General features: G+C 37.9%; 1 protein-coding gene across 5 annotated transcripts in view; it reads left to right on the top strand.

Annotated features, from left to right (window-relative positions):
* The window catches only part of LOC128869661 (uncharacterized), a 67,824-nt gene extending 62,666 nt beyond the window's left edge, over positions 1–5,158 (top strand). For 3 of the 5 annotated variants that reach the window (XM_054112236.1, XM_054112237.1, XM_054112235.1), the window contains one exon: positions 4,605–5,154. In XM_054112236.1, coding sequence (XP_053968211.1) covers positions 4,605–4,864 — 260 coding nt within the window. In that variant the 3' untranslated portion in view covers positions 4,865–5,154. Of the gene's footprint in view, positions 1–4,604 lie in introns of all 5 variants that reach the window. The other 2 variants (XM_054112239.1, XM_054112238.1) reach the window with 2 other exon arrangements.
* Positions 5,159–13,271: the final 8,113 nt, after the last annotated feature.

The raw sequence follows: 13,271 nt of genomic DNA, 5'->3' as shown, positions 1-13,271 counted from the left end.
ATATATTTGGTGGAAGATTACTATACTACGAATATTACTATAACTGTCATGTTAGCTTCGAAATTACAACGCATGCGCATTGAAGTCACCTACAACCAATCGGTTTTCACCTCTGATGAGCGCACCTATATCAGGGTGATATCCTGCCGGGCAGCAGATGACAGGGGGTATACAGACGTTAAATATTTCGAGCTCGGAATCGCCTTCCGGACAGCTATACCTTGATATTCTAAGGTGCTGTCCCTGCGGTTGATACCTTCACCGATGAGACGATACTGCACTGTGTGGTGGACTATAAACGCTAGGCCACCACCATTGTCTCGCTCGCGATCGTGTCTGTGCACGTTATAGCCATCCCTGGGTATCAGAGAGGACCTAGCGTGCAGCTTGGTTTCCTGGACCGCAGCTATTTTGATACTGTGTCGGCTTATGAAGTTAACTATCTCGTCGACCTTGCTCGTGAGTCCATTGCAGTTGAATTGTAGAAGCTAGAAGTCATTCCGGTAACGTAGAACCGGCTGCCATGGGAATGGTAGTCATTCACTGTTGTGGGAGGAGTGACATATGTACTAATTTGTTGTTTATTACTACATAAATTGTCAATTTTTATGCTTATTAAGGTATTTACTATTGTTCAACACTTCTGTTGTTTCTTCTTTTTGTGTATTAAAAAAATTGTAATCTTACAAATTAAAAAAATAAAATTGATATTTGAAATAATAAAAATGTTTAGTCCACTTTCATACAGCAAACGTATAATATTGAAAATTTATTTTTATAAATGCTAAACAAAGAATATAATAGTGGGTACGTTTACGGTGCGCTTGCTCAGGGCTTGGGCGAAGTCAAATCGACACAGCACTTGCTTCGTATCGTTTATTAACACAATTAGAGCTCCCAAAAATGATGGGCACAAGTTACTGAATTATTGTCTATGACCTAGCCCGGTACAATTTTTGTAATTGAAATAAACATATCTTTGGATGTTAGTTATTCATGTTCACGTATTGGACCCAAAAATCTTCCGCAGAATATTTCTCTCAAGCACTCCAAGGGATGCTTCATCGGATATTGTCATCGTCCAAGCTTCTGCGCAATACGGTAGGACGGGGGCTTTATAAAGTATAAGTTTTGTTCGACGGGAGATGATTTTACTACTCAATTGCAAGTAGCAGTTGTTAGGAAGAAATATTCTACGTTGTCGGTGTTAATGCTGGTTCCTAGATGAACTGAGTTTCTTACAACCTCGAAATCATGACTGTCAATAGTGGCGTGGTTACCGATACGCCATTGGGCCGACTGTTTGTTTGATAACACGAGATAATTCTTTTTGTTGTCGTTCTCCACCAAACCCATCCATTTCGCTTCTTTATACAGTTTAGAAAAGGCAGAAATAACAACGCGGTTGTTAAGGAAGAAGATGTCAATATCGTCATATCGCATATGCCATATCCCTGAGCGATTAAGTTCTGCGGTTCACACGATTTTTCCAGTACCAGGTTAAGAAAGGCACTCGACAACGAGTCACCCTGTCTGAAACCTCGTGTGGTGTTCTGACGGCGCTACTGGTATTGAGCGGGGATACAAAATTCAGACCTCCTTTTCTACTGTCGAAGGCTGCTTTATAAACGACAAAGAGATAGTATGTGTCGATTCTCCTTTCATGGGTATTTTCCAAGACTTTGCATATTAAGAATATCTTGGCAATTGTTGAATCCGGTTCTAGCCCTACACTTATAAGGTCCAATCAGTTGGTTGATGATGGGCTCGCCTTTCACACATTACCCTCGCTAAAATCTTATACACGGTATTTAGAAAACTAATCCCGTTTCTTATAACAACCATATGCAGTTTGGACTCGGCTCAATACTGAAGGTCCTTACATCTGTTTAAAAACATCAAGATGCACACCATAAATTGGAGGAGGCACACTCAACATGGGGTATAAGCGCTAACTACATACTTATATACTGTATGGCCTCGCTTCATGCGGTGGATACGTTCTACAGAAATGCGCATATAGAAACTTTGCATTAAAAAATACTTTACTTCCCTTGAAAAAGTAAGGTTGTACTCTGTAATTCTCTAAAAGCGCATCAAACCAAAACAACGAGTAAAAATTAACTTAAAACAGCATAAAAAAATTAACAGAAATTAAAAGAAATTGGCTGCTTAAAAAAATACTTCGCATGCCTGAAAGGAATTCATATAATAGCTTAAAATAAACTGATATACAAACATAATTAATTTAATTTCATTGAAAAGTAATATAGTTTTATATTTTTTAATCATTATCACAATCTGTTAATGTTTGCACAGTTTGTAAAGTGGTTCCAAATAACCTTCACCATCAGAAAAGACTGTCAATAGATATTTGCGGTAAAGGCGATGTATTAATAGATGAGCGAACGCAAAATAGTGCGAGCTTTCAGCGTTCCACGATTTTTAGAGACCGTCTATACTCGGGTTTCCTAGACAAGCTTATATTTATGTATGTTTGTCCAAGAAATTTTTGTATAAAATATTGTACTAGCCGCACAACTTCCAAATTTCATAAAAATAATCCGCATAAAACTAGACTTTACAGTATACAGTGTACAATATAATAGTGCGATAATTGTCAAGATCCCTTGTCTTATGGATTGGACAGAACACAATTAAATTCCAATCGGCAGGCATGCTTTCATTCGACCATATTTTGCATAGGAGCTGATGTATGCACCTTACCAGCTCCTCGACGCCATATTTAATTTGCTCATGTGGGTCCGTGTATTTTGTTGTTCTTTAGCCGCGCTAACGCTTTTCTCACCTCGTCATGGTCGGGTAGCGGAACGACAGTTCCATCGTCAACGATTGGGGTATCGGGATCTTCACATTCTCTGTGATATGCGCAGCTCTCACTATTTTACAGGTCCGAGAAGTGTTCCCTCCGTAATTTAAGTATGTTCTGGATGTCAGTCACCAGATTGCCGTTTTTGACTTTACAGGAAAACAGCCCGGTCTTAAAACCTTCTGTAAGCCGCCGCACTTTCTGGTAGAATTCTCGGGCTTTAGTCCTGTTGGGCAGCATTTCGAGCTATCCGCAGTAACGTATTTCGGCCTCTCGTTTCTTCTTTCTGATAATACGTCTCCCCTGCATTCTGAGCTCCCGATAGCGATCCCACATGATAGTTGGGCAGTACTATCTGAAAGCAGGGGTGATGTGATTGCAGCTTGTCGATTTCGAACATTCTTTGCGTAGGTGCAGATATACGTTTTTTGCTGCACAGAAGCGTGTGCGTAGTTTAGCTGCAACAAGGTAATGATCCGAGTCGATGTTGTGCCCTCGGATCGTGCATTTAAAACATTAGAAGCGTGTCTTGCTTACGTCGCTTGATGTTTTTTTCGAGCCCCGACGAAGTAGATCAGCCTCTTTCCGGGACCGGATGTTTCGTTGTGCAAACTGAATTTTCCGACTATGGGACCAAAAATTCCCTTCTTGCCCACCCTGGTGTTGAAGTCGCCAAGCAGGATTTTTATGTCGGGGCGGGGGCAGCGCTCACAGGAACGTTCCAGGCGCTCATAGAAGGAATTTTTGGTCACATCGTCCTTTTCTTCCGTTGGGGCTTGAGCGAGATGTTAAAAAATCGCGTTTTGATGCGAATTATTGCGAGACGCTCTTTCACCGGAGTGAACGACAGTACTTAACGACGAGGTCTCTCTCCCACAACAAATCCAACACCGAATATGTGCTCCTTTACGAGGAGGGACAAACGACAACGGATAACCAGATATCCCATTTGTTTCGTGAACAGATGTTCGGAAACTACGCAGAGGATACTTCAACGGAGCCCTAAAGTGGTTTGCTGGTTGAATCGTATACAACAGAATCGACCTGGCAACTCCAAAGTGAAAAGAGATCAGGGACTTTCCCACTAAGAGTGCTCATTAATTACAAACTTAATATCTCCTCTTTTTTTAATTGAAACTCCTTGTTTCTGAAAGGAAAAGCAATACAAAGTACTATGTGTAATGATAAATTAGTCTCACAAATGTTATGTGGTTAAGGGGTCCCGGTGCTCTATAGCTCGAAAATTTGGGGTATTTTTAGGAATTGTTTTTTAAAGTGAAACAATTAAAAACATTTTAATTAGACATTTTATTTAACTTCTTTTACACACAAAAATGGGAGAAAATTGTTTTTAATTTTAATAATTAATAAATGGGTTGACCCTGCCGAAAAATTGGACCTGGACGGTGTTGTCCATTTTGGCCCTTCTATTTATCTGAAACACAAAAATCCCCAAAAATAATAATAAGTATGATTGTACTAGAATAAAAAAAAAGTTTACCAAATGGCGCAGTTTTAAATTTGACACTCTGAAAACCTGGTTTTTTCAGTTTTTTAATAAAAAAAAATACGAACGATAATATGATTCTAGTACAGGCGATAGCCATTGATGTTGTGAAGAACATATTAAAATTTGAGACGATAATGAATAGTTTTTTTTTTTGACAACACCATCCCGAAGGAAGTAGTTTCGAGATAAATGGATTTAAAGTCTTCTCTCTCTGTCTTCCAAAAATAACAATTTTATACTTTTTTGTTCTTCCTTTGAAAATAGGTGCAGATGCAGATGGACACAGTCATAGCAGTTGCAGCAGCTCAGATAATCATGACCACGACGGCAAGTTGTTTTTACTGAAAGGAGCGCAATATGTGTATACAACCGAGGCGGCGATAAATGATTCCAACAGCCAACACCGGCACCAGCACCACGAAATCAGCTATAATGATGATGGAAATGGCAATTTCGAGCGCGAATTGAAAATCTTGCGGCAAGCATCATTGAAGCTAATACAAAATAACAACAAAGATAGTTAAATTATTTGTTCTTGGTTTTTAATATTTAATTTGTATACTACTTATTATATTATACTAGCAACCCGCCCGGCTTTGCGCGGGTATAAAATATATACCCTATGTCACTCACTGAAAAAATGATTAAAATCGATCCAGTAATTTTGGCTTATTCATTACTGCCCGTGGCCCGCACGCGTTAAAGTTGGAGTAACACAATTCCCCTTTCTTTACAGCATGAAGATTTCCTGCTATCTTTGGAATATCTAAATTCATACCCTACACTTTTACATATTTACTTTTTGCATTTCTACATATGTATTTATTTCATTTTTACAACAATTAATATATTACAGAATGTCTTTATATACAACGTTCATAGCTTTCTTGTCATTAGACAATACAAACACGTTTTCTCTAGAGGTTACTCTTGAAAGAGCGACATACAGTTGGCCATGTGAAAAACGGTCAACGCTCAAATCTAAGCCTGCAACGTTGAAGGTTTGACCCTTAGATTTATTAATGGTCATTGCAAAAGATGCCTTTACCGGAAATTGTAAGCGTCTAAATTGGAATGGTAGATCCGATGGTATCAGAGGGATTCGGGGAATCAATACATCTTCTCCGGTACCACATTCTGTGAGTATTGTGCACTCTATTATGAAAGTTTTCAGTGATTTTACCAGCAAACGCGTGCCATTGCATTTATGTGGATTTAGGTTTCTTAATAAAATAACAGGACAACCTATTTTCAGCTCCATTTTTTGAGGACGGAGTTCAGACGGGTTCAAAGAATTTAGGGATTCTGTAGGAAAATGAACAGCTTCTTCCAAATCGAGAACAGTATCGACCGAGTAGTATATTTTCGTCGGCGCATCAATCTTTGAAATAATCAAGTTATTTACTTTATCTACTTGTTCGTTAGTTGGTGACAGAATAGCTCTTTCTTTAAACCAAGATATAGTCTTATAACTTATGTTATCAATGTCAGGATAGACATTGTTGACTAACTCTTGGATGTTGTCTATCAAAACACAAAGGTTTTCTAGGTTAATCCTTCCCTCACTTTGTGTTAATTCTCCATTGCCAACTTTTAGCAGCTTCTCTGGAAAAAGCTTGTTCTCACGTGAATATGACGAAACCCTCATATTAGTTGTAAGCTCTAATTTATTGACATGCGACCAAAGGTGGGATCTTTTTAGCGAAGCATTTATTTCGTCAGCACGTGTTCCCCGAGTCACAACTGGTAGGATTTGACGGAAATCTCCTGAGAACAGAATTGTACATCCACCCATAGGTGAATTTTTATTGCGCAAATCGCGCATTGTCCTATCCAGTGCTTCCACAGACGTCTTGTTTGACATGGTAGCTTCGTCCCAGACTATTAATGAGCAGTCACGCATCAATTCTCCTGTATTGCTCTGTTTAGAATCACTACAGATGCTGTTATCATCATCGGTGGCGATTTTCAGCGGTAGCTTGAATGTAGAGTATGCGGTTCGGTCTCCTTCCAAAAGAGTAGCGGCAATGCCGGATGACGCAACAGCTAACGCAATTTTTCCGGTAGATCTCACTTTTTTTAAAAGCAGATTGATTAAAAATGTTTTTCCTGTGCCTCCTGGGGCATCAAGGAAAAATAATTTCCCTTCATTGTTATCAATTGTTGATAGTAATGCAGTGAATACTTTTTTCTGATCGATGTTTAATCGTGGCTCATCTTGAGCTATATTTTGTAACAGTCTCGTTTGATCGTATGATGTTTCTCTTGTGTATTCGGCACTGTTAGTTAAATCAGAGTTAGTAGTATAAGCTGGCATCGGCAGCTCAAAATCCTTGATCGTTTTACCCGAAAGTAATTACACTATTTTGTTTAATTCAAATAATTCTTCGTCAAATATGTTTTGGTCATTTTGTACATCAACAGAGTTTAACTCTTGCCGTCGCCGAATCAGAATATCACTGGCCATTTTTTCTTGAAATTTATTCCATAGACTAACAGAATCAGTTACTTGGCAAAACACTACTATGACGGCAAATAAATATCTTAATAATGTAGCTGAACTACAAACAGCTGCTTCTGATAATGTATTTTCCTAGTGAGAATCGTCTTCCAAGGGCCCCATAGCTTTGCATGCTGCTTGATAAGTATTGTAAACAACACCTTGTAAAGTGCTTAGGTGAGCAAAGGATGTCGGGCCTTTTACAATATGCAGTAACATTCTCAGATATAAAAAATAGTTTAAAAAAACTAAAAAACACGCTTTTATTGCTAATCGAACTAAAAAGTAGAAAATAAATTTTAATGACAAAGGGACCTATAATGAAGTAATAGCAAATCGAACGATCAGTCATAGTCAACTACCTCAGAACAGAATTATAACAAAAATTAAGATACAAATAGAGTAATTCAAATTCGAGTTAAAAGCGTGGGATGCTTGATATAGTAAATATTACAATCATTCTCTTGGCAACTACCTGTGTACAGAGGGTTATGAAAGTGAAGCAAAATGCATCCCACGCTTTTAACTCTAATTTGAATTGGGATGCTTGATATAGTAAATATTACAATCATTCTCTTGGCAACTACCTGTGTACAGAGGGTTATGAAAGTGAAGCAAAATGCATCCCACGCTTTTAACTCTAATTTGAATTACTCTATTTGTATCTTAATTTTTGTTATAATTCTGTTCTGAGGTAGTTGACTATGACTGATCGTTCGATTTGCTATTACTTCATTATAGGTCCCTTTGTCATTAAAATTTATTTTCTACTTTTTAGTTCGATTAGCAATAAAAGCGTGTTTTTTAGTTTTTTTAAACTATTTTTTATTTTCTACTTTTTAGTTCGATTAGCAAAAAAAGCGTGTTTTTTAGTTTTTTTTTAACTAATATATTTTTTTTATTTTTAGTATATGTAGGTGTTTACGAGTAATATACTATTACACAACCGCACACTAAATACTAACCTCAATGGTGGTGTGGAAACTAAAAATTCCCAATTTTTGTTTAAAAAAATACCCAATTCATGTTTCTACCGGTGTGGGAATATTGGCAAATGTTATAAAAAATGCACATTTTTCAGCGCTCTCACGAGAAAAAGAGTTTCCCATCTAGTCATCTATGTTGTGTGTTCCGAGTCGATCAGATTTTTAGAAGCCAATGAAAATTAAGCTCAAAGATTCCGTTACATACATACAACCCGGGCTAATAAAAGTGTGTTAATTATTCTATTTGTATCTTAATTTTTGTTATAATTTTGTTCTGAGGTAGTTGACTATGACTGATCGTTCGATTTGCTATTACTTCATTATAGGTCTCTTTATCATTAAAATTTATTTTCTACTTTTTCGTTCGATTAGCAAAAAAGCGTGTTTTTTAGTTTTTTTAAACTAATTTTTATTTTCTACTTTTTAGTTCGATTAGCAAAAAAACGTGTTTTTTAGTTTCTTTAAACTATTTTTTTTTATTATGAATGAAAATTATTGTTATCATTGCAGTCAGTGAATAAATGATTCGATATATTCGTGTTATATTTAATTCCTTTCTTATCGACTGTGAGTCTAAAGCTATGCAGTTATCGGCCGTGATAAAGAAGTAATCGGGATGAAGAACTTATTTCGTGGAGGGAGCCTGAGAAACTGATTTACAAGAATAAATAAAGATTTTTCATTTTACAACCAAATTCACCTTACTTTTTGCCCACAGTAAAAAAAAGAAAATATTAATCCTGGCAATCCTAGTAAGGATAATGGAAAACTTTTATCAAATTATTGCCTTGTCATCGGTCCTTGATAGGTGTGCAAAATTTCAAGTCGATCAGATTTTTAGAAGCCAGTGAAAATTAAGCTCAAAGATTCCGTTACATACATACAACCCGTCGTAATAAAAGTGTGTTAAAAAGCATTCGCTGTTGTTGGGATGAATCACAATCGAGCGATTCGTAAATACGTACATACATACGTCACCATACGATGTAATTCAACATTAATGAGGTGTGGTGAGATTATCGCTTAACGCCTGTTGCTTCATTCGGTTGACAGCGAACAAACACACAAACAGCTTTTTTTGGAAAAAGAGCTGCTTTTGTTTAAACAATTTTGGTTAAATAACAAATAAATCAATTATTTTTTTGATGCAGGACGAAAGTAAATATTTCAAAGTTAAACTTCAAGAAAGTTTCATTTTATTTGGTTGATTCGTTTATGATTTATGGTCGTGAAAACAAAAAATTTATGTTTTTTTGCCACATTTTGACCGATTGCCACGCCACCTTTATATATTTCTTCACATTATATTGATATAAACCTTCCTCTTCAATCAATCTATCTTTAAAAAAAACCGCATCGAAATCCGTTGCGTAGTTTTAAAGATTTAAGCATTCAAGGGGACATAGGGACAGAAAAAGCGAGTTTGTTTTATAATATGTAGTGATTTCAATTGAGTTTTTATGTGTACATTTATCTTGTGTCTATATATAAATTGTTAAGAAATTCATATTGAAAATGAACGGTTTGAGGTGATATATTTGGTGGAAGATTACTATACTACGAATATTACTATAACTGTCATGTTAGCATCGAAATTACAACGCATGCGCATTGAAGTCACCTACAACCAATCGGTTTTCACCTCTGATGAGCGCACCTATATCAGGGTGATATCCTGCCGGGCAGCAGATGACAGGGGGTATATAGACGTTAAATATTTCGAGCTCGGAATCGCCTTCCGGACAGCTATACCTTGATATTCTAAGGTGCTGTCCCTGCGGTTGATACCTTCACCGATGAGACGATACTGCACTGTGTGGTGGACTATAAACGCTAGGCCACCACCATTGTCTCGCTCGCGATCGTGTCTGTGCACGTTATAGCCATCCCTGGGTATCAGAGAGGACCTAGCGTGCAGCTTGGTTTCCTGGACCGCAGCTATTTTGATACTGTGTCGGCTTATGAAGTCAACTATCTCGTCGACCTTGCTCGTGAGTCCATTGCAGTTGAATTGTAGAAGCTAGAAGTCATTCCGGTAACGTAGAACCGGCTGCCATGGGAATGGTAGTCATTCACTGTTGTGGGAGGAGTGACATATGTACTAATTTGTTGTTTATTACTACATAAATTGTCAATTTTTATGCTTATTAAGGTATTTACTATTGTTCAACACTTCTGTTGTTTCTTCTTTTTGTGTATTAAAAAAATTGTAATCTTACAAATTAAAAAAATAAAATTGATATTTGAAATAATAAAAATGTTTAGTCCACTTTCATACAGCAAACGTATAATATTGAAAATTTATTTTTATAAATGCTAAACAAAGAATATAATAGTGGGTACGTTTACGGTGCGCTTGCTCAGGGCTTGGGCGAAGTCAAATCGACACAGCACTTGCTTCGTATCGTTTATTAACACCATTAGAGCTCCCAAAAATGATGGGCAGAAGTTACTGAATTATTGTCTATGACCTAGCCCGGTACAATTTTTGTAATTGAAATAAACATATCTTTGGATGTTAGTTATTCATGTTCACGTATTGGACCCAAAAATCTTCCGCAGAATATTTCTCTCAAGCACTCCAAGGGATGCTTCATCGGATATTGTCATCGTCCAAGCTTCTGCGCAATACGGTAGGACGGGGGCTTTATAAAGTATAAGTTTTGTTCGACGGGAGATGATTTTACTACTCAATTGCAAGTAGCAGTTGTTAGGAAGAAATATTCTACGTTGTCGGTGTTAATGCTGGTTCCTAGATGAACTGAGTTTCTTATAACCTCGAAATCATGACTGTCAATAGTGACGTGGTTACCGATACGCCATTGGGCCGACTGTTTGTTTGATAACACGAGATAATTCTTTTTGTTGTCGTTCTCCACCAAACCCATCCATTTCGCTTCTTTATACAGTTTAGAAAAGGCAGAAATAACAACGCGGTTGTTAAGGAAAAAGATGTCAATATCGTCATATCGCATATGCCATATTCTTGAGCGATTAAGTTCTGCGGTTCACACGATTTTTCCAGTACCAGGTTAAGAAAGGCACTCGACAACGAGTCACCCTGCCTGAAACCTCGTTTGGTGTTCTGACGGCGCTACTGGTATTGAGCGGGGATACAAAATTCAGACCTCCTTTTCTACTGTCGAAGGCTGCTTTATAACCGACAAAGAGATAGTCTGTGTCGATTCTCCTTTCATGGGTATTTTCCAAGACTTTGCATATTAAGAATATCTTGGCAATTGTTGAATCCGGTTCTAGCCCTACACTTATAAGGTCCAATCAGTTGGTTGATGATGGGCTCGCCTTTCACACATTACCCTCGCTAAAATCTTATACACGGTATTTAGAAAACTAATCCCGTTTCTTATAACAACCGTATGCAGTTTGGACTCGGCTCAATACTGAAGGTCCTTACATCTGTTTAAAAACATCGCTAACTACATACTTATATACTGTATGGCCTCGCTTCATGCGGTGGATACGTTCTACAGAAATGCGCATATAGAAACTTTGCATTAAAAAATACTTTACTTCCCTTGAAAAAGTAAGGTTGTATTCTGTAATTCTCTAAAAGCGCATCAAACCAAAACAACGAGTAAAAATTAACTTAAAACAGCATAAAAAAATTAACAGAAATTAAAGGAAATTGGCTGCTTAAAAAAATACTTCGCATGCCTGAAAGGAATTCATATAATAGCTTAAAATAAACTGATATACAAACATAATTAATTTAATTTCATTGAAAAGTAATATAGTTTTATATTTTTTAATCATTATCACAATCTGTTAATGTTTGCACAGTTTGTAAAATGGTTCCAAATAACCTTCACCATCAGAAAAGACTGCCAATAGATATTTGCGGTAAAGGCGATGTATTAATAGATGAGCGAACGCAAAATAGTGCGAGCTTTCAGCGTTCCACGATTTTTAGAGACCGTCTATACTCGGGTTTCCTAGACAAGCTCATATTTATGTATGTTTGTCCAAGAAATTTTTGTATAAAATATTGTACTAGCCGCACAACTTCCAAATTTCATAAAAATAATCCGCATAAAACTAGACTTTACAGTATACAGTGTACAATATAATAGTGCGATAATTGTCAAGATCCCTTGTCTTATGGATTGGACAGAACACAATTAAATTCCAATCGGCAGGAATGCTTTCATTCGACCATATTTTGCATAGGAGCTGATGTATGCACCTTACCAGCTCCTCGACGCCATATTTAATTTGCTCATGTGGGTCCGTGTATTTTGTTGTTCTTTAGCCGCGCTATCGCTTTTCTCACCTCGTCATGGTCGGGTAGCGGAACGACAGTTCCATCGTCAACGATTGGGGTATCGGGATCTTCACATTCTCTGTGATATGCGCAGCTCTCACTATTTTACAGGTCCGAGAAGTGTTCCCTCCGTAATTTAAGTATGTTCTGGATGTCAGTCACCAGATTGCCGTTTTTGACTTTACAGGAAAACAGCCCGGTCTTAAAACCTTCTGTAAGCCGCCGCACTTTCTGGTAGAATTCTCGGGCTTTAGTCCTGTTGGGCAGCATTTCGAGCTATCCGCAGTAACGTATTTCGGCCTCTCGTTTCTTCTTTCTGATAATACGTCTCCCCTTCATTCTGAGCTCCCGATAGCGATCCCACATGATAGTTGGGCAGTACTATCTGAAAGCAGGGGTGATGTGATTGCAGCTTGTCGATTTCGAACATTCTTTGCGTAGGTGCAGATGTACGTTTTTTGCTGCACAGAAGCGTGTGCGTAGTTTAGCTGCAACAAGGTAATGATCCGAGTCGATGTTGTGCCCTCGGATCGTGCATTTAAAACATTAGAAGCGTGTCTTGCTTACGTCGCTTGATGTTTTTTTCGAGCCCCGACGAAGTAGATCAGCCTCTTTCCGGGACCGGATGTTTCGTTGTGCAAACTGAATTTTCCGACTATGGGACCAAAAATTCCCTTCTTGCCCACCCTGGTGTTGAAGTCGCCAAGCAGGATTTTTATGTCGGGGCGGGGGCAGCGCTCACAGGAACGTTCCAGGCGCTCATAGAAGGAATTTTTGGTCACATCGTCCTTTTCTTCCGTTGGGGCTTGAGCGAGATGTTAAAAAATCGCGTTTTGATGCGAATTATTGCGAGACGCTCTTTCACCGGAGTGAACGACAGTACTTAACGACGAGGTCTCTCTCCCACAACAAATCCAACACCGAATATGTGCTCCTTTACGAGGAGGGACAAACGACAACGGATAACCAGATATCCCATTTGTTTCGTGAACAGATGTTCGGAAACTACGCAGAGGATACTTCAACGGAGCCCTAAAGTGGTTTGCTGGTTGAATCGTATACAACTGAATCGACCTGGCAACTCCAAAGTGAAAAGAGATCAGGGACTTTCCCACTAAGAGTGCTCATTAATTACAAACTTAATATCTCCTCTTTTTTTAATT

The sequence above is a fragment of the Anastrepha ludens genome, chromosome X (genome assembly GCF_028408465.1).
Source record: "Anastrepha ludens isolate Willacy chromosome X, idAnaLude1.1, whole genome shotgun sequence".
In the NCBI taxonomy this organism is placed as follows: Eukaryota; Metazoa; Arthropoda; class Insecta; order Diptera; family Tephritidae; genus Anastrepha; species Anastrepha ludens.
This window is presented reverse-complemented; position numbering and strand designations above follow the sequence as displayed.